Source organism: Artemia franciscana, chromosome 4 (assembly GCF_032884065.1).
Source record: "Artemia franciscana chromosome 4, ASM3288406v1, whole genome shotgun sequence".
Lineage (NCBI taxonomy): Eukaryota > Metazoa > Arthropoda > Branchiopoda > Anostraca > Artemiidae > Artemia > Artemia franciscana.
The window spans coordinates 34,922,296-34,944,666 of NC_088866.1; the positions used below are offsets into that span (position 1 = coordinate 34,922,296).

Sequence of the window (22,371 nt, forward strand, 5' to 3'; positions counted from 1 at the left end):
AAATTAGAAAAAATGAGGTATTTTTAACTTACAAACGGGTTATCGGATCTCAATTAAATTTGATATTTAGAAGGATATCGTGTTTCAGAGCTCTTATTTTAAATCCCGACCGGATCTGGTGACATTGGGGGGGGGGAGTTGGGAGGGGGGAACCTAAAACTTGGAAAACACTTAGAGTGGAGGGATTGGGATGAAACTTGGTGGGAAAGATAAGCACAAGTCCTAGATACATGATTGACATAACTGGAACGGATCCGCTCTCTTTGGGGTAGTTGGGGGAGGGGATAATTCTGAATAATTAGAAAGAATGAGGTATTTTTAACTTACAAACGGGTGATTGGATCTCAATGAAATTTGATATTTAGAAGGATATCGTGTCTCAAAGCTCTTATTTTAAATCCTGACCGGATCTGGTGACATTGGGGGAAGTTTTGGGTGGGGGAATCTAAAATCATGGAAAACGCTTAGAATGGAGGGATTGGGATGAAACTTGTTAGGAAAAATAAGCAGAAGTCTTACATACATGATTTAAATAATTGGAACAGATCCGCTCTATTGGGGGGGGGGCTAATTCTGAAAAATACGAAAAAATTACGTATTTTTAACTTACAAAGGAGTGATCAGATCTTCATGAAACTTCATATTTAGAAGATACTCGTAACTCAGATCTCTTATTTTAAATCTCAACCGGATCACGCGTAATAGGGGGGGGGGGGTAGTTGGGGGGATTGGAAATCTGTCTAAGATACGTGACTGACATAACCGGACCGGATCTGCTCTCTTCGGGGGAATTGGGGGGGGGGGTAATTTTGAAAATTGAGTTATTTGTAACTTACGAAACGTTGACCAGATCTTAATGAAATTTGATATTTAGAAGGATCTTGTGCTTTAAGGTTCTAATTTTAAATTCCGACCAGATCCTGTGACATTGGGGGGAGTTGGAGGGGAAAACCTAAAATCTTGGAAAACACTTAGGGTGGAGGGATTGGGATGAAACTTGATGGGAAAAATAAGCACAAGTCCCAGATACATGATTAACATAATCGGAACAGATCCGCTCTCTTTGGGGTAGCTAGGGGGGGGGGGTAATTCTGAAAAATTAGAAAAAATGAGGTATTTTTAACTTACGAACAGGTGATTGGATCTCAATGAAATTTGATGTTTAGAAGGATATCGTGTTTTAGACCTCTTATTTTAAATCCCGACCGGATCTGGTGACATTGGGGGGGGGGGGGATTTGGGAAGGGGAAACCTAAAACTTGGAAAACACTTAGAGTGGAGGGATTGGGATCAAACTTGGTGGGAAAAATAAAAACAAGTCCTAGATACATGTGACATAAACGGAACGTAACCGCTCTCTTTCGGGTAGTTGGGGGGTTATTTCTTAAAAATTAGACAAAATGAGATATTTTTAACTTACAAACGGGTGATCGGATCTCAATTAAATTTGATATTTAGAAGGATATCGTGTCTCAGAGCTCTTATTTTAAATCCCGACTGGATCTGGTGACATTGGGGGGGGGGGAGTTGGGAGGGGGGAACCTAAAACTTGGAAAACACTTAGAGTAGAGGGATCAGGATGAAACTTGGTGGGAAAGATAAGCAAAAGTCTTAGATACATGATTGACATAACCGGAACGGATCCGCTCTCTTTGGGGTAGTTGGGGGAGGGGTTAATTCTGAAAAATTAGAAAAAATGAGGTATTTTAACTTACGAACGGGTGATTGGATCTCAATGAAATTTGATATTTAGAAGGATGTCGTGTCTCAAAGCTCTTATTTTAAATCCTGACCAGATCTGGTGACATTGGGGGAAGTTTTGGGTGGGGGAACTTAAAATCATGGAAAACGCTTCGATTGGAGGGATCGGGATGAAACTTGTTGGGAAAAATAAGTAGAAGTCTTACATACGTGATTTAAATAATTGGAACGGATCCGCTCTATTGGGGGGGGGGGCTAATTCTGAAAAATAAGAAAAAATTACGTATTTTTAACTTACGAAAGAGTGATCAGATCTTCATGAAACTTCATATTTAGAAGATACTCGTAACTCAGATCTCTTATTTTAAATCTCAACCGGATCAAGCGTAATTGGGGGGGGGGCAGTTGGGGGGATTGGAAATCTGTCTAAGATACGTGACTGACATAACCGGACCGGATCTGCTCTCTTTGGAGGAATTGGGGGGGGGGTAATTTTGAAAATTGAGTTATTTGTAACTTATGAAACGTTGACCAGATCTTAATGAAATTTGATATTTAGAAGGATCTTGTGCTTTAAAGTTCTAATTTTAAATTCCGACCAGATTTTGTGACATTGGGGGGAGTTGGAGGGGGAAACCGGAATTCTTGGAAAACGTGAAAATTGGGGTATTTTTATCTTATGAATAGATGATTGGATCTTAATGAAATTTAATTTTTAGAAGGAATCCATGTCGCAGAGCTCTTATTTCAAATCTCGACCAGATCTTTTGACATTGCGTGGAGGTGGAGGGGGAAATCTTGGAGAAACACTTGGAGTGGAGGAATCGGGATGAAGCTTGGTGGATAGAATAAACAAATGTCCTTGATATGTGATTGACAGAATCGTACTGGATTCGGTCTCTTTGGAGTAGTTGGGGGGAGGGGTTCAGTGATTTGGTGAGTTTGGTGCTTCTTCACGTGCTAGGACGATGAAAATTGGTAGGCGTGTCAGGGAGCTGCACAATTTGACTTGATAAAGTCGTTTTCCCAGATTCGACCATCTGGGGGGCTAAAGGGAGAGGAAAAAATAGAAAAATTAGGTATTTGTAACTTACGAGTGGGTGATCGGATCTTAATGAATTTTGATATTTAGAAGGACATCGTGACTCAGAGCTCTTATTTTAAATCCTGACCGGTATTAAGCCTCTTATTTTCCTTTTTAAATCAATCTATTGATTCATAGAATTTTGTTAGAGCTCATACCATATGATCTCTTGGCTCTTAGCTCTTCTCTTCTCGTCACAAGTGCCATATGAGCTCTTAGCTCTTGTTTTTCAAAGAAGATTGGGTATGGATTCAATTGGGTATCATTGATTGGTTGTTTGAATATTATATCTCTTGTGTCATTTATATCAATGCAAGGGATAATTAAGTCTAAAGCCCCCTCTCTTTCATGGAAAAATATCCTGTTTTGCTTTGTAGCTTAAACTTTTTAATCTACAACATCCATATAGTCACCAACTAGTAAAAGAAGTAGCCTATTAAAAAAAAAATTATATACTTTGCAGCATGTTTCTCTTATTTTTCATAAATACTAGGAGATTTTAGGGAGAAAGCACAAATTATACTTTTTTTTACTCTTTTGAAATACATATTCTATCAAAATTATTGTGATCCAGTACAGGTACTATTCATCAGTCAGTTTAATGTGTCAGTTTAATTTGTCAGTTAATCACAGAAACTGTGATTTATATGAAAGCAAATATTTTGATATCCAACAACCCTTAAAAGAAGGGAGGAAAAGGTAAGTATATGTTCTTAGTAGGAATAGGATCAGAAGAATCTTTTTGGAGGTAGCATAGAATTTAAATTTGGGGGTTGGGGTCAAATACAAAAGGAAATCTTATTTTATTTCAAAAATCTTTTGAAAACTTCAAAGGAAATTTTATGAGATTTTATAAATGCAGCCATTTGACAAAAATCTGGAATTTAACTGATGAACTAAATGCATTTGATGGAATAGTTCTAGAAGCTGAAGCCAGCTTATCATTCTTAAGACTGCTACCTGAAAATGAAAGCCTTTATGTATTATAACATGACTGTTGCATGCATGTTTTATAGATTAGAAAACTAAACTATTCATGAGATAAGACAATTTTTTTATGTGCTTCTTTATAGAAATAGTGTTTTATTAATTATTAAAAAAACCTTATCGGCCAGAAAATATTAAAGGCAGGCTTTTTAATACCTCAACCAAAAGATGCAGATTGAAAAAAAAAAAAAAAACAGTTGGATGCATATAGTGGATCCTTTTCTGCAAAAATCAATTGTACCAAATGTACATACATGAACCTCAAAATTTATTTTTTTTTTTTCAAAATTGATATTCGGTTATAAAAAAATTGTAAAAATTTATAAAAAATACAAAAGTATATAAAATAAAAAAATATAAAATAAAAATAATGAATTTATAAAATAAATATAAGGATATTATAAAAAAATTCCCACAAAAGACAATACAGTGCGGAAGTGAATAATGACTACTGGGTGGAAGTGAATATAGACTTGAGAGCCATGGCTAATTAGAGCGAAGTCGAGACAGTTTGTCTCTGTGAGAGGCAAAGCTAACATAACTTTTTCAGAGCTGTATAAAAATGTTTCATTTCACCTGTTGATGATAGTCTATAATCCATCTTGGGATAGAGCTAAGGTAGATAGGCATAGAGACTCCTACAAAGGAGTAGTGCTGACACCCTTGTGCCTTCTAAACACCAGAACAAAATTTTTACTTTGCTATAGACAATCTTTGTTTTTCAAAGATTTTTTTCCTGAAAGTTTTAATAATTTTGCATTTATTAAAATTAAAAAAGGAGAAGACATCTAAAATATATTTTGTTTTTAGTAAGGGGCAAATTATTCTCTGGTCTTTAGAAGGCACAGGGTACATTAGCCCTACTCCTCTATGTTACTTTCTGTTTGTTTTGGTTTTCACTTATTTATTGATGGTGATTTATGGTAGATTCGCACTTGGAAAATTATTTAACTTTATTTCTGCTTATCTTTGGTTTAATGTAGATCTTTACATTTCTCTGAAAGACTTTTTGTGGGGAAGTTTTTTTAGATTAATTTTTGCGCATTTTTGGTTAATGTAATCTTTTTTTTCTGTACAAGTCCTGGTTTTTGGCTGACTATTTACATGTTGGACAAAATTTTGCTGCAATTTTAAAAATAGCTGTAATATAATGCTTTAAATTGATGAGTATGGAGAAAAATATTCAAATATATTGGTTAAAAAATCTGTATAATTTTTGTGGTTCAGTAGGGCCGATGCAATTCTAACGTCATCATGTTACAACCTTGTCTAAATGCCCTGAAAGTTTCAACTTATTCTATTAACCTGTCATGAGATATTGCTGATGTATCGTTTTGACAACCTTGGATGCAGATAGTGCAATCTTGTTTAATTTAATTTTTCACTCACCATGTCCTGGCAGTTTTAATTTGATACTCTTAGCTGTCCCTGAGATACCACAGATATGCCCTTTGGACTAAATTGGATGAACTTAATGTCTTTTAATTTAATTTAGTATCCCTGCAGCATACCCTGAAGGTCCAACATTATACCCCGGCGCCGCACTGATAAGGGGAGACCGGCTGTGGGAGGGGGGAAGGCAAAAAATAGCAGCAGTGGCAAAATGTTTTTTTGCGCTGCCACTAGTGAGGTGTCAGCAGCGCCCCGCCAGGGCGATCATTGTCGACTCCAAAGTTTATGTTTGATCAGTCTTTCTCAATTCCCAGCTTTAATTACAATAGATTTGGGTCTATTCACGAGTTAGGAACTTCGCAAATCGCTGCCTGGACGATGGTCTTCTTCATTATTCATCAAGACAAGTAGAAATCTGGCTCTGGCATTTCATAACTCTTGCATAATGGTTGAAATATCTAACAGCTATGTATTCCTAAGAGAATTTATATCAGAGAAGCCTACTCTTTAGGTTTCAAGCTTCTATCTGCAAAAATGGGGAATTGTGTATTTTTACCAGAAGAAAGATCACGGATAGGTGTTTATTTATTTTTTTCACCAGAGGTGATCGTACCGACCCAGCCGTCCTAGAATATTGGAAGAGGGCTGATTCGAACGGAAATTAAGAGTTCTTTTGCCCTTTTTAAGCGACCAAAAAATTTGAGGTCAACTAGGCCACCTCCCCCGCCATTTTATTCCTAAAATCGTCCGATCAAAATTTTGAGATAGCCATTTTGTTCATCATAGTTGAAATACCTTCAGGTATAACATGCCCCCCCCCACAGCCCCAGGGGAAAGGTCTTGGAGTTTTAAAATTTGCCATGTTTACACATAGCATTTGTTATTGGGATGCATGCATACATTTTCGGGTGAGGGGGACACATTTTCTACTGGTGTTTTTTCACAGGGGAATTTTCCATGGAGAGGGAAGTTTCCAGAGAGTGAACTTGTAAGGGGAAATTATACACTGCGGGAATTTGCCAGAATTCTTATACAAATTTCTTTTTATATGTCTTGCTTTCTCTTTTCCGTTTAATTTATACTTAATTATTAAGTATATGAAGAGGGTTGTCCCCTCCACAACACCTAGTCCTTTACGCTAAAGTTTGAATTTTGTCGAAATTCTTTAAGAATGACTACTGAAATACAAGGGCTGTTTAGTTAAAACAATAAGACGCTTTTTTAAAAGTACTAAAAAACTTTACCGTAAAGAGTGAGGTGTCGAAAAGGTGGCAACCCTTTTCATGTACGTAATAATTTCTGTTCGTTTCAAACATTAATGTTGCTCCTTACTTTCAGTTGAGAAAACTTGTTTTTTTATTTACTAAATTCATGGAAGTTTCAGCGGAATACTCTAAGCTGTTCCTGAGGAATTGCTGATACACCCTTTTGACAACCTGCATACACTTAATGTGTTTTAATTTGTCCAACATACCCTAAAAGTTTTAACTTAATGCTCTAAGTCATTCCTGAGATATTGCTAATACACTGTTTTCACAACCAACATGGACATATTGTTTTTAGCTTTAGTTCAACATCCCCCTGAACATTCCCTTAAAACTTCACCTTAATACCCTTGGCATTGGTAGTAGTAATAGTAGTAGCAGTATTCCCATTACACATTTTATTTTTTTTCAACATCCCCCTCAATACCCGTTGAAAGTTTGAACTTAATATCCTAAACAGTTCCGGTGGCATTTCTGATACATCCATTTGACAATCTGCATGTACATAGCGTCTTTTGATTTATTTTAACATATCTTGAAGTTTTCACGCTAATACCCTTAGCTTTACCGCTCAATGTCTCTGGAAATTTTTACTTCAATACCTTTTGCTTTAGTATTAGTAGTAGCAACAGTAGTATCAGTACTGCATGCACGATTCACATTTTTTTCTGTTGAACCTCACTCATCATGCCCTGAAAGTTTCAAAGATAACGCTCGAAGCTATTCCTAAGATGTTGCTCATACACCCTTTTGACAACATGTGTTCACATATTATCTTTTGATTTAGTTCAATTTTCCCCACAACATTCTATGAAATATTCCCCTTAATCCCCTTTGCCTTAGCAGTAGTCGGAGTAGAAGAAGTAGGTATAGCATAGCAGTAGTAGTAGTTATAGCATGCACATATTGCCTTTTGGTCAATTAATCAACCCCCCCCTCATCATTCCCTGAAAGTTCCAACTTAATACCATAAGATATTCCTGAGTTGGGCCCTTTTGACAACTTGCATGCACATAACTTTCAGACTTGCCTCCCTTTCCTGATGACAAATACTATATGTAAATATTGGGTGAATTGCGTAACTTGCAGCCCTTGCCCGAAGGGCTGTGTGGGGGTGAGGGGGAGTTTAATTCCTAGAGGGACAGTTATTTGACCTTTCAACTATGTTGAACAAAATGGTCATGTAAAATTTTGGATTAGATTCCTTTGGATGAAAATGGGTGTGGGATGGGGACTGGTTGCCCTCCATTCAATTTTGGCTCTGAATTTTCTACAGCAACCCCTTCTTTACTAAGTGCATTGGAAAAAAAAAACCCACAGAGAACTCTTTGCAAAGACAACACTATTGCACTGCCTTTGATTCCCCAGCTTTTTGGTCTTTGGTCCCTCCCACTTGGTGAACCCTTAAAAAATACCAAAGTGTTCTAAATCTGATTGACCGCATTTTCTTTCTTCTTTCCCTTCTTTTTATGGCACTTGGTATTAACCAAGTGACATATAGCGATCGCAAATTCTGTTGGTCGGTCTGTCTGTTGGTTTGTCTGTCCTGGTTTCGCTAGTTTAGGCACTTCCAGATAAGTTAGGACGATGAAATTTGACAGGCGTATCAGGGACCGCACCAGATTAAATTAGAAATAGTCGTACCCCAATTCGACAATCTGGGGGGGGGGGTTAAATCTGAAAAATTAAAAAAATGAACTATTTTTAACTTACGAACAGGTGATCAGATCTCAATGAAATTTAATATTTAGATTGGTATTATGTCTCAGAGCTCTTTTTTTTTTTAAATCCCGACCGGATCTGGTGACATTGGGAGGGGAAGCTAAAATCTTGGAAAACGCTTAGAGTGGAGGGATCAGGATAAAACTTGGTGAGAAAAATAAACACAAGTCCTAGATACGTGATTGACATAACCAGAACGGATCTGCTCTCTTTGGAGGAGTTGGGGGGAGGGTTAATTATGAAAAATCAGAAAAAATGAGGTATTTTTAACTTACGAAGGAGTGATCGGATCTTAATGAAATTTCATATTTAGAAGAACCTCGTAACTCAGATTTCTTATATTAAATCCCGACCGGATCCAGTGTCATTGGGGGGAGCTGGGGGGGGGACCGAAAATCTTAGAAAACGCTTAAAGCGGGATGATCAGGATGAAACTTGGTGGGGAGAATTAGCACAAGTTCAAGATACGTAACTGACACATTCGGACTGGATCTGCTTTCTTTGGGGGAGTTGGGGGGGGGGAGTTATCCTGAAAAACTAGAAAAAATGAGGCATTTTCAACTTACGAACGGGTGATCAGATCTTAATGAAATTTGATATTTAGAAGGGTCTTGTGCTTTTGAGCTTTCATTTAAATCCCAACTAGATCCAGTGAAATTGGGGGGAGTTGAAGGGGGAAACTGGAAATCTTGGAAAACGTGAAAATTGAGGTATCTTTATCTTACGAATGGGTGATCGGATCTTAATGAAACTTAATATATAAAAAGATCTTACGTCTCAGATGCTCTATTTTCCATTTGAATCGGATCCGGGGACATAGGGGTTGGAGGGAGGAAACATAAATCTTGGAACCGGAAATCTTAAAAACGCTTAGAGTGGAGAGATCGGGATGAAACTTGATGAGAAGAATAAGCACAAGTTTTAGATACGTGATTGACATAATTGCAACGGATCCGCTCTCTTTGGGGGATTTGGGAGGGGTGTTAATCCGGAAAAATGAGAAAAATTGAGGTGTTTTTAACTTAAGAACGGGTGACCGGATCTTAATGAAATTTGATATTAGTAGGAACTCATGTCTCATAGGTCTTCCTTTAAATCCCGGCCAGATTTGGTGACATTGGGGGGAGTCGGAGGGGGAAACCTGAAATCTTGGAAAACGCTTAGAGTGGAGAGATCGGGATGAAACTTGGTGGGTAGAATAAGCAAATGTCTTAGATACGTGATTGACGTAATCAGACTGGATCCGCTCTCTTTGGGGGAGCTAGGGGGGTCCAGTGCTTTGGTGAGTTTGGTGCTTCTGGACGTGCAAGGACGACATCAATTAGTAGGTGTGAGCTCTTGGCTCTTCCGACCTTGTCACAAGTGCCATATGAGCTCTTAGCTCTTGCTTTTTATGACATCTTAGTTTTGGCTGTGATAATATTTTTTGATTTTTGTGCATTTGACGTGGATATCCTGTTGATACTTTTTTCTTTCTTTTTTATAGGTTGTATATGCTGAAGATGAAAATGGCCATGCTAAACATGTAATGGGGATTGTGCATGACGCTGCCAGGTATTTACCAGATCTATTGGACTATATGGCTGACAATTACCCTTTACTTACAGTACAGAATGGTGCTATAGGAAAAACCTCAGATGTTGAAACTTGTACAATGGCATCATATAGAGAACAGGTAATTTCAACCTAATAAAACCATGATCAAGTACATAATAATATAAGCAGGTCGTCCCCAAATGGGGCGAGGAGGTCATAAGAAAAGATTTAAGGGAAATTGGAATTTCTCGAGAGGGTATAAAGAGGATAGATTGGGATGGAGGAAGAGCATGCGTAGCTGCGTGGGCCTCAGGTGGATTGGTGCTGCAGTGAGTTATTATTATTAGTAATATTAGTAAGCTACTTAGGTAAATTAAGGGTTGTATTAACACCTAGGTGTCAACATTTTTCCGTGTGGATTTTCGAAAATATAGAAAGACTATCTTTTTTTTTGGCTTGAGTTTTTTCAGGTTTTCTCTATAGGATATCTTGGGAAACTAGATATTTGAAAAAATGGATGTCTGATGATTAAAACTGGTTTAATTTTGGGGTCAAGTGTATTAATTGTATGAATTTGTCTCATTTCTCAAATGCGATTTCATTCATTTCTCATGTCTTATTTTCTCAAAATTTGTATTGGAAGAAATGCTCTATGCACTAGTTTTCCAAGGTACCGCATAATCTCCCCACAGTGCTGGTGGATATTATAGGTTTCTTCTAAATGAGAGGGGAAGGGAGTAAGAGTGCCATTTGGGTAATGTGTGTAACTATCCCCTTAGATTATATAGCCTCCCCATAGGTCTTGAAAAGTACCTCTTTTGATATTTTCATTGAAAAAAATAAAAACAAGATCCCCGCACCCCCTTTGATTTTGATTTTTTGTAACTTCATTAATAAAAAAAAAATTATAAAAACTCTGTCCCCTTGCATATTGGTGAATTGATGTTCCTGGGCTGGGTATATTTTCTGCTGAAAATTCCCTCACTTGCAAAAGTTAGAATAATTTTAGAAATGTTCAAAAACTAATAGAAAGCACTCTCTCGCATAAAAGCTCAGTTTTTAGATTCTTTAATTGTTGCCTCAATTTGAATTCTAGCTCATACTTATTTTAATATATGCTGTGAACTCTTTGATTTGTTTTTCATTGTGTATAATGTCCTGGTAATACACAACAGGGCTAACCCTTTACATAAAAGGCTAACTGGTATATGTGTCAAAGTGTTCTAAAATTTGAAACAAATTTAATAGTAAATTTATGAAAGCACTGTACTTTCATAGTCAGTATTGATAGTGCCTTGGAGTTCTGCCTAGTCCCAAGTTAACCAGAAAATGATTGATTATTCTAAAACTAAGTGTCGTGCGTGGTCTTGAATGCATCAATAAGAGATGTAATCCTAGAAAATTTTTACTTAAAGCAAAAAAAATGTATCCTTGTCGCACTGTCTCTCCAAGTTGTTCCGATCGGAAATTGAAAGGGATGGTGCCCTTTTAATAGTCGAAAGTGATTGAAGGGGAACTAACACCCCTCCAACGCCCACCATCCCCCAAACATATCCATTAAAAAAAATCTGAGATAACCATTTTGTTCAACGTTGTTGAAATGTCTGGAAATTAAGTCTTTGGGGATGACAACCCCCACCCACAGCCCTCAGTGAAAGGGTTGTTGTGTACAAACTTTTTATGCCCTGGGGGCATAAAATGTTTGTATTGAAAGAGTGATTGTATAAACTTCAGAATGGGTTCATTAAATTGGTAATCATAAGTTCTAGTGCCCTTTTTAAGATTTAGGGTGATCGGAGGGTGGATCCCCCCCCTCCCCCCACACCCCCACACACACGTCTCGTATTTCTCCGAAATGCAACTTATAGGAATTTTGAGATGGTCATTTGTCCTTTCAAATTGTTTAAGTGTAAATTAAATTTAGTAATTAAGTGAGATACGGGAAGTTCTTAGACATGGTTCATGGAAACCAAAGTATTTGTAAATATTCTGGCTAGCCTAATTTACTGCTTTTAGTTATCATAAAACTATGAAGGCTTCCAAACTGAGAAGACATAAAGAGGGTAATATGGTAGAGAGTGGTGGAAGAGGGTAATCGACTGTCGCTGCGATCTATGAGGCTAGTGACCGTGGTGAGATAGTGGGTTAGGATACTGGGTATGCAGAGATTTACGGTAGCAAAGGCAGCATACTTAGAGGCGTTGAGACAGAAAAGTAAAGCAGGGTGACCGGCGGAGATTAAGGATATCTTAGATAAGTGTGGATTAGGGAAATGGTGGAATGAAGGAAAGGGGATTATGGGTATGGAGGAAATAGTAACAAAGGAGGTACAAGAGAGGTTGAAGAACCAAGAAATCCAGATATGGTGGGCAAGTCTGGATCGTTCAGGGTCGTTAAAATTGTATAGACAGATAATGGGTAGATGGGAGGAGGACGTATTTTGGAAGGTTGGGTTATGTAGAGAGGATTTGAAGGCTTATTTGGATTTGAGGGGAAATGGATTTTTGATTGGTGAGAAAAGAAAGTATCAAGGGAGAAAAGGGGAGAAGGTATAATCTATTGCTTGTCCTATGTGTGGATCTCAGGATGAAAGTTTAATACATTTTTTGTGTGAATGTGTCGAATTGAATGAATGGAGGCGAGAGATGTATGGTAAAGAAAAATTGAAGGAGATATGGATGGTAGATAGAATGAAAGAGACAAATTTCCTGAGTATTAAAAGGATAGCAAGGTTTGTCAGGATTGCAGCGGCACATCGTGAGCTTTTTCTTTAAATACTATTAATTTATTTTAGTTAATTTGTTGTTTGTTTTTGTATTGTAAATTTCCTATGGCCCACGGGTTTTTTTTGGAATAAATTATTATTATTATTATTATTATATCTATGTATATTAAATTTTTTAGGTGGTTAATACATATAAGTGCGGTACATTTCGCTATGGTCCTCTTCATACTGTGTCAGTAGTCGGAACTGTTCCAGAGGAAGTTGGAGGCTATTTTCCAAAACTATTGAGTCTGTTGGAGCAAAATGTATTTCTACGTCTCGTAAGCATGCTTATTTTATTGCCGTATTTCATGTTCATATGAGACAATGACTAAACTAAGTACACATTTTTGGTGGCAACCCTGTTGAGATTCTAGTGACTCTGTGACCCTGAGAAAATTAGTGAATGCGTTTAAAATCGCCCAAAAAAATGTAGAAGAAAGAAAAACAAATAATTATATATTAAAAACCAAATGTCCAACAATTAAATATCTTTCAGTTGGATAGTGGAATAGTATTATTGGGCTTTGCAAAACTTGTAAAAACAAGAAAAAAGAATTGTCTTGTTTATTCAGCTCATCTCTGACAAGAAACACAAATTTTTTTTCTTCAGGTACTAATTTTTAGCAGTTATTTGAAACAGTTTAAATGTTAAAAAGTGAATTGCCTCTGGATTTTGTGAATTATTAGAGTAAAGTTGTTATCTTGTATTTGTTTAAGTATTGTATTCGGTATATATGTTTTTATAATGCGGGTGGATTCACCAAACTGACACGACGCTGAGGCCACAACGGTCCTCTGTTGTATATTTGTTTACTTCAATGATGAAAGAAATAAGAAAAAAAATCTTGGCTGCAGCAGAAGCTGCAACCTAGTAAAAGGCAGGTAATCATAGGTAGCGCTATAGCGCTGCCTAAGTAAAGAGCGATGTTTTATAATTTTTTTTTTTTTTTGGGGGGGGGGGGGTAGACCAGTGCACCGCATCGAAGGAGTTGGCTTAGAAATTTCGAAAAAGGCTCATTCGATTGGAAATTGAAAGGGATAGTGCCCTTTTTAATAGTCGAAAGTGATTGGAGGGCAACTAACACCCCTCCCACGCCCGTCATTCCCCCAAAGACATCAAATTAAAAATTTTGAGATAGCCATTTTGTTCAACGTAGTTGAAACGTCCGGAAATAATGTCTTTGAGGATGACACCCCCCTCCCTTAGCCCTCAGGGAAAGGGCTGTAAGTTATGCCCTGAGGGTATATGAGTATATATAGAAAGAGTGATTGTATAAACTTCAGAAAGGACTCATTAAATCGGTAATCAGAAGTTATAGTGCCTTTTTTAAGATCCAGAGTGATCGGAGGGTGGATACCCCCCCCCCCCCCGCACACACACCTCGTATTTTCTCAAAATGCAACTTATAGAAATCTTGAAATGGCCATTTGTTGTTGTAGAAACTTTGAAAAAGCCTCATTTGCTTGGAAATTGAAGGGGCTACTGCCCCTTTTAATAGTCAAAAGTGATTAGAGGGGAACTAATTCCCCTCACACTCGCACCATTTCCCCAAACACGTCCAATCAACATTTTAATATAGCCATTTTCTTCGGCGTAGTTAAAGGTCCGGAAATTATTTCTTTGAGGATGACCAAGTTTTAAGTTATGCCTTGGGGGCATATAAGGTTTTTATAGAAAGAGTGATCGTGTAAACTTTGGAGAGGCTCACTGGATTGATAATCAAAAGTTTTAGTACCCTTTTTAAGATTCAAAGTAATCGAAAGGTGGATACCCCTCCCCCCACAGCTCGTATTTTCCCAAAATGCATCTGATAGAAATTTGAGATGGTCATTTGTTGTCTAGGAACTTTAAAAAAAGGCTCATTTGATCGGAAATTGAAAGGGCCATTTAACAGTTAAAATCTATTTGGAGGGCAACAAGCCCCCCCCCGTAATCAATTCCCAAAACACATCTAATCAAAATTTTGAGATAGCCATTTTATTCAGCGTAGTTGAAAGGTCTTGAAATTATGTCTTTTGAGCATGACACATGCGCCCTCTGAGCCCTCAGCTTAAGGGTTATAAGTTATGCCTCGAGGACATATAAGGTTTTATTACCAGTAGTCCAAGGCTCATATAACAATGTCTTTAGGGTGGACATAATCCCCCAGAGCCCATGGACAAGGATTGTAAGTTATGCCCAGGGCATATAAGGTTTTTATTGAACGGGTTGTATAAACTTTTGATCAAATGGAGCTCATTTAATTGGAAGTCGAAAATTTTAGTGCCCTTTTTAAGATTCAAATGTGAATGGAGGGACATCAGCCCCTTCTTCAATCCTGTCATTCCACAAAACATATCCGATCGAGATTTTAAGAGAGTTGTTTTGTTCAGCATTGTTGAAAGGACCAGTATTGGGGATGTCAACCTCTCCACAGTCCTCAGGACATGGGTCGTAAGTTAGGCAATTGGTTCATCGTTTAGACGGTGGCTAGCGTCCCCCCCCCCCTCATGGAAAATAAGGCTTTGCAAATTTGAGAATTGTATTTGAGTTTTTTTTATTCTCCGTGGGGGGGGGGGCAGAATTTTGGTACTTTTGTATTATACGCCACTTTACGCTTAGCACGAGACAAGACAAAGACAAGTGACAGAATAGATGCGAGACATATAATTTGAGCTGTATATCTGTACATAGGGGGTGGGGGTAAAGTATTTGGACAGTTTGAAGTCAGAAAACAGTTCTTACTTCATAATATGCAGAATAATTGCACCTAACACATTTTGCACGCAGACCACTATGCCTTACTACACCCACCCCTATTTTGCATATATACAGCCCAAATTTGTTTTTAAAGTAAAGAAGTAACTAAGATCTCGAATTTTACACATCGTAAACTTGAGTGAGTGGCGTATAATACACAAGTACCTGAATTTTTCATGGAGAGAGAGCTGGATTTCCCGATATTATTTAAAAGCAATCTGAAATTAAAGTAAAAAAAACAAGTTTTTCGACTGAAAGTGAGGAGCAACACCAAAACTGTAAACGAACAGAAATAATTACGTATATGAAAGGAGTTGCTCCTTCCGCAAGACCTTGCTCTTTGCGCTATAGTTTTGATTTTTTGTCCTAATTCCTTAAGAACGATTCCTGAAACGCAATGGATGTTTAATTAGAACAATAAGCTATGTTTTAAAATTCTATAAAGAAAAAGAGCGAGGTCTTGAGGAGGAGGCAACCCCTTTCATATACGTAATAATTTCAGTTCGTTTAAGGCTTTGTGTTGCTCCTTACTTTCAGTTGAAAAACTTGTTATTTTTTGTATTTAATTACTTACAGATAGTATTTGTTAATGGGAAACATACGGAACAAGGTTTTTAAAGAAAAGTACTCATTAAACCAAAAATAAGCTGAAATAAAGAAATAAAATATAATTTTTTTTTCTATGAAAAAGAATATGTCAATAAAAATGGACAGAAATTGATAAAAAAAAATCCACAATGCAAGTGTGTCTAAGAATAGTAAAGAGTCTCATTAAGCCAAAAATGAGTAGAAATAAATTCAAATAATATTCCATGCGTAAAAGTGCCACAAATCACCATCAATAAATGGAAGTGGGATGATTTGAACGGAAATTAAAAAATCTACTGCCCTTTTTAAATAAACATAAATATTGGATGGTAACTACTCTCCCTTCCACGCCCTTTTCCCTACCGCCGTCTAACAAGAATTTTGAGATAGCCATTTCTGTCAGCATAAATGAAAGGTCTAGCAACTATGCTAGACCTAGACTATAAGCTTTTAGATTTGCCCATTGTACACATATACCATTTTATTGGGAAGTATACTAGCATTCTTATGTAAGGGAGGGGTAGTTCTCTACCGGAGTGAACTTTTCTTGGGAAACCTTGCGCTAGGGGAATTTGACAGAATGTTTATGCGAGACTATTTTTATTTGTCTCGCTCTCTTTTTGCCGCCTCAATTTTGCACGTGGAGATTCCAGGAGAAATTTTCAGCTTGGTTGGCATTTTCTAGGGGATTTTTTTTCATGGTGGGGGGATTTCCACGATAGAAATTTTTCATGGAGTAATTTTACTGGGAGAAATTATTCATACAAGGACTTTTATCAGGATCAACTTCCCACGGAGGGTGGCGTGGGGAGAGAAAATACTTGGGAAAAATTTCCACGGAAAGAGATCTCCATTTTGTTTTGAAAAACGACTTAAAATTAATGTCTTTTTCAAAGAAAGTATGTTCATGAGAATTTTTCAGATGGATTCGTCCACAAGAAATTTTACGGGGGAGTTTTCAGAGAGAATGGAATTTTTCAGAGGGAATTTTTTGACGGGGTGGGTATTTTGCATGGAAAAATACTTCAACGGAGAATTTTATGTTTAGGGGTGGGGTTTCATGGAGGGGCCAGGTTTCCCGACATTATTTGAAAAACCTTAGAAAAAAAAATCTGCTGTAAGTAAGGACCAACTATAAAACGTAAAACGAACAGAAATCGTTCCGTACATGTGGGGGGATGACCTCCTCTTCAGTACCTCGCCCATTACTTTAAAGTTTGGCTTGTTGTCCCAAATCTTTAGAGCAATTCCTGAAACACAAGCGCTGTTTAATTAGAATAATACGCTTTTATTTTCAGCTTTGAAGGCTGGTTGTTTGGTTAACATGAAGTTTTATAATAAAAATACAGGAAGAATTATGCTAAGTGCTGTTGGTAGTATTCACTGTGAATCCAGACCCTTTAATTTTATTTCTGAGGGGAATACTAGAGAGCTTATTGCAATCTTAAAATATAAATAAACTGAGAGGCAAGAAGACGGAACAAGGGTCAAGGTAACAAGAGAGGGGACAAAATTATTTTCTAAAGTTATCCATTTAACAAGAAATCCCAAGAAAGGGGGAGCCCGGTCAGAGAGAGATGGCCAACTTAGATCGAAACCTTATAAGCTAATTTAGGTTTTGCTCATTTGAGTAAGGGAGAATAACCCCTTCTACTGTAGCAGAGCTACCAAAAAAAGATAACTATGGAAGGGTTCTAGGTGTTTCCCCCCAGGAAATAACCCCCCCCCACTCCGTGAAAAATACCATCCCTCCTTGAAAAATAAAGTTTCCAAGTTTGATAATTTTATCTGAGTTTTATTTTAGTTTTGTTGAAAAACGCTAAGGAACGGGAAAAGAGGAATTTACACACCAAGAGTATTTTAAAAACTTCGAAAAAAAACGCAAATCCATTTTTGTTGAAAAGACTTCCATATGAACTTCTGCATTTTATGGCAGCAGCGGGCGCCAAATAAAAAAAAAATTGATGAAGAAAAAAATCTAGACAAACAATCATCAAAATTAAGCTAAAACATATGGCACCCAAATGTTTAAGAAGGTTTAGCTATCCTTTGAAAGAATAGTTGGCTTGTTACGTTGGCTTAAGTTTTTACGGACAAAAGCGTTGTCAAATTCTACGAGTTTGTTTTTCTTATCTTCCAATTGTAAACCACCACAAATCACCATTAATAAATAAATGAAACCCAAAACTAACAGAAACTACAATAGATAACCTATTCAAACTCAAAACGATCAAAAATTAAAAGGAGTATGGCTGACAACACTAATGTCTTCTCAAGACCAGAACATAATTTGCACTAAAAAAACAAAAAAAAACGTGTATTGTCAGTTTGATATACATATTCTGATATTTATTTCTTATAATCTTGATGCTTCTTTATTTGCTAAAGTAAAAAAAAAGTGAAGGTATTTAAAATGTTTGTTTTTTTCAGTAAAGTGCAAATTATGTTATCGTCTTAAGGAGGTACGGGTGTCTGCCCCACCCGTGTTAATTTTTGCTTGTTTTGAGTTTGAATCGGTTATTTATTGTACTTTCTGTTCGTTTTGGGCTTAATTCACTTATTGATGGTGATTTATTGTGGTTTTACGCTTGGAAATTTATTTGAATTTTTTCTACTTATTTTTGGCTTAACAAGGCTCTTTACTATTCTTTGACAAACTTGTTTTGCATAAAGTTTTTAAATTAATCTCTGTTCCTTTTCGTCTCTTTAATCTCTGTTCCTGTTAGTCTTCTTCATAGAAAGAAATATTTTGTATCTTTTTGTTGTTTTTTTCTATTAGACTGAATAGTTTTTACTTTGAAGATTATTTGACTTTATTTCTGCTCATTTTTGGTTTAATGAGGCTCTTTACTTTTCTTTAAAAACCTTGTTCCGTATGTTTCCCATTAACAAATACTATCTGTAAGTACTTAAATAAAAAAAACAAGTTTTCCACTGAAAGTATGGAGCAATCTCAAACCTTAAACCGAACAGAAATTATTACGTATATGAAAAGGGTTTGCCCCCTCCTTGAGACCTCGCTTTTTACGATAAAGTTTTTTTTAATAGAATTTTAGAACAAAGCTTATTGTTCTAATTAAACGGCCACCGTGTTTCAGGAATCGTTCTTAAAGAATTGGACAAAAAGTCAAAACTTTAGCGTAAAGAGCAAGGTCTTGTGGAAGTGGCAACTCCTTTCATATACGTAATAATTTCTGTTCGTTTAAAATTTTGATGTTGCTCCTTACTTCAGTTGAAAAAACTTGTTTTTTTTCTGGGAAAATTATTTGAATTTATTTTTACTCATTTCTGGGTTAACGAGACTCTTTACTATTCTTTGACAAACTTGTTTTGTAGAAAAAGTTTTTAAAATTAATTTCTGTTCATTTTTTATTGACATTATAGAAAAAATAATTTATATCTTTTTGTTTTTTTTTCTATTAAACTCAGTTTTTTTTACTTTGGAGATTATTTGACTTTATTTCTGCTAATTTTTGGTTTAATGATGCTTTTTACTTTTCTTAAAAAAAAACTTGTTCGGTATGTTTCCTATTAACACTACTATTAACAGTTTTTTTTTTTATACAGAATTTTAGAACAAAGCTTATTGTTCTAATTAAACGGCCATTGTGTTTCAGAAATTGTTCTTAAAGAATTAGGAAAAAACGTAAGCGTAAAGAGCAAGGTCTTGTGGAAGGAGCAACTCCTTTCATATACGTAATAAGTTCTGCTCGTTTTAAGCTCTGATGTTGCTCTTTACTTTCAGTTGAAAAGACTTGTTTTTTTTTTAAATTTAATTTCTAATCGTTTTAAATAATGCCTGGAAATCCAGCTATATCCATGAAAAGTTCTGCTACTTGTATATTATACGCCACTCATTCAAGTTTACAATGTGTAAAACTCGAGAACAAACCAGTTTCTTCGGTAGTCTCTCTGTTACTTGAGAAACAAATTTGGCTTTATATTAGCACATTAGTGGGGGGGGGGGGGTAAAGTAGAGCGGGTCTGCATGCAAAATGTGTTAGGTACATTTATCCTGCATATTATGAAGTAAGAATTGTTTTCTGACTTTAAACTGTCTAAATACATTACCCCCCCCCACCTTATATGCAAATATATGGCCCAACTTGTATATTTCCCATCTATTTTGTCGCTTGTCTTGCGCTAAGCTGAAAGAAACAAACGAAGAAACCGGTTTTTTCTCGAGTTTTACACAAAGGAAACTTGAGTGAGTGGCGTATAATGCAGAAGTACCACTCAAGTTTACGATGCGCAAAACTCGAGAACAAACTGGTTTCTCCGTTAGTTTCTTCGTTACTTACGAAACAAATTTGGGCTGTATATTTGTACATTAAGAGGGGAGAAGTAAAGTATAGCGGGTCTGCATGGAAAATATGTTAGGTACAATTATTCTGCATATTGTTAGGACAGAATTGTTTTCTGACTTCAAACTGTCCTAATACTCCTCCCCCTTATATGCAAATATATAGCCCAAAATACACATTTCCATCTATTCTGTCACTTGTCTTTGTTTTGGGTCGCGCTAAGCGGGAAAAAAATAACGAGGAAACTGGTTTTTTCTCGAGTTTTACACAGCGTAAACTTTAGTGAGTGGCGTATAATGCACAGGTACCGAAATTCCTTCTCCTTACGGAAAAAACTCATATAAAATTATTAAATTCGAAAAACCTTATTTTCCAGGGGGGGGATTTTCCTTGAGGAGCGGGGTATTTGGGGGGGGGGGGGGTAAAGGCCTCGAACCGTTTAGACATAGTATATGTTATTGAACAAGGTATGCATGTTTAAACTTTACAAGAAAACGAAGGGTATTCAGGCGAGCCTTTTAGAGAATGTTGAAGGTAGTGTTGAACTAAATCAAAACACGTTGGTACAACACAGGAATAAGTGAATATATTAATTTGAAAATTTAGGAAATGATAGGGGAGATGATCAAAAAAGCAATATTTATATGCTGTCAATGCTACTAAAACTACCACCACTACTGCTACCACCCTACTCCATTTACAGTATTAAGTGGAAATTTGAACTAAATCAAAAGACCCTATGTGGATGCACATTGTCAAAATAGCGTATCTCAAGAATTGATTTGGGTATTAAGAATACTTCTTGAGAATACTTTACGGGGAAGATCATATCACCAAAGGCAATATGTGCACACTACTGCTATTACTACTGTTTCTGCTACTACTACTTCTATTGCAACTACTTGTTTCAAGAAATTTTTAGGGAGTGAAGATGAACTGATTCAGAACACGCCCTCTGTATGGACGTTGTCAAAAGAGTGTAACGTCAATATCTTAGGAACAGTTTAGTGTGTGAAATTGAAACTAACAGAGCTTGTTGTGAGGGATGCTGAACTAACCAACAGAAAAAAAACACAATTTGCGCTTTACCAAAAAAGGAAATGACCATGGATTGTCAGTTTAATTTACATATACTGATATTTATTCCTTAAAGTTTGATAATTTTTTATTTGTGAAAGTAAGAAAAGTGAAAATATTTCAAGCGTATTTTGTTTTCAGTAAATTGCAAATTGTGTTCTGGTCTTGAGAAGGTATGGGAGTTATCAGCCCGATTCATGATAATTTTTGCTTTTTCTTTTAGTTTGACTCGGCTATTTATTATAATTTCTGTTCGTTTGGAGTTTCGCTTATTTATCGATAGTGATTTATGGAAGTTTTACGCTTGGAATATTATTTGACTTTATTTTTGCTCATTCCATGGCAATACAAAATTATAAGTTCAACTCTTGTTGTTTAAAGCTGCAAAAACAAAAACATATTGAAACAAATTAAAAAAAAAAATATTTTCCTCTGCTCCACTGCCAGCCCGTTAAATCACACGATCAAACACTCATCACTCACTTTAATTACTTGCCATCTTTCATCTAGGACATTATATTACACATAGGTCAAAAACAAGGCCCACCCTGTCCTTGCATCCTTCCTACATAGTTTTTTTTTGCCCCAAGGGGTAAACTATTCACCCTTAATTCTATATTATATTCTAACTCCTCTTTTCTTAAATGTACCTTAAAAACACTTCTTAACCTCATGTCTCTCTCACCACCATGTCGGTAATCAGAGACGCAGTGAATTATATATATATATATATATATATATATATATATATATATATATATATAATATATATATATATATATATATATATATATATATACTATGGACCTATGGACTAAATTTGAACAAAATGGATTTTTCAAAATTATGATTAGTGTTGAAGGGAGGAGATATCTAAAAAGGGAATGGGAGTTAGTTGCCTTCTGATCACTCTTCAATAAGCCCTGAAACTTTCACCTTAATAACATCAGTCGTTGATTTAATACTGCTGATATTCGCTGTTGACAACCACCGTGCATATATTGTGTTTCGATTGTATTCGGCATCTCTTGAATATTTCCCTGGAGTTATACTTCAATAGCTTAAGTCTTTGGAGACTCGGGATCAAAAATGCCCCCTTTTCTAAATAAAAAAAAAACTTATATGTTAACAATGGACAACTTGCATACATTACAACCTTTGTCCCAGGGGCTCTGGGAGGTTTGGTCAAATTCGGAGGCAGAGTTATT

General features: G+C 36.3%; 1 protein-coding gene across 1 annotated transcript in view; it reads left to right on the forward strand.

Moving 5' to 3' along the window:
- LOC136026349 (lysine-specific demethylase RSBN1L-like) overlaps positions 1–22,371 on the forward strand; it is a 57,506-nt gene that overhangs the window by 7,167 nt on the left and 27,968 nt on the right. The window contains exons 3-4 of the mRNA XM_065702863.1: positions 9,638–9,826; positions 12,592–12,732. Coding sequence (XP_065558935.1) covers positions 9,638–9,826; positions 12,592–12,732 — 330 coding nt within the window. The remainder of the gene's footprint in view (positions 1–9,637; positions 9,827–12,591; positions 12,733–22,371) is intronic.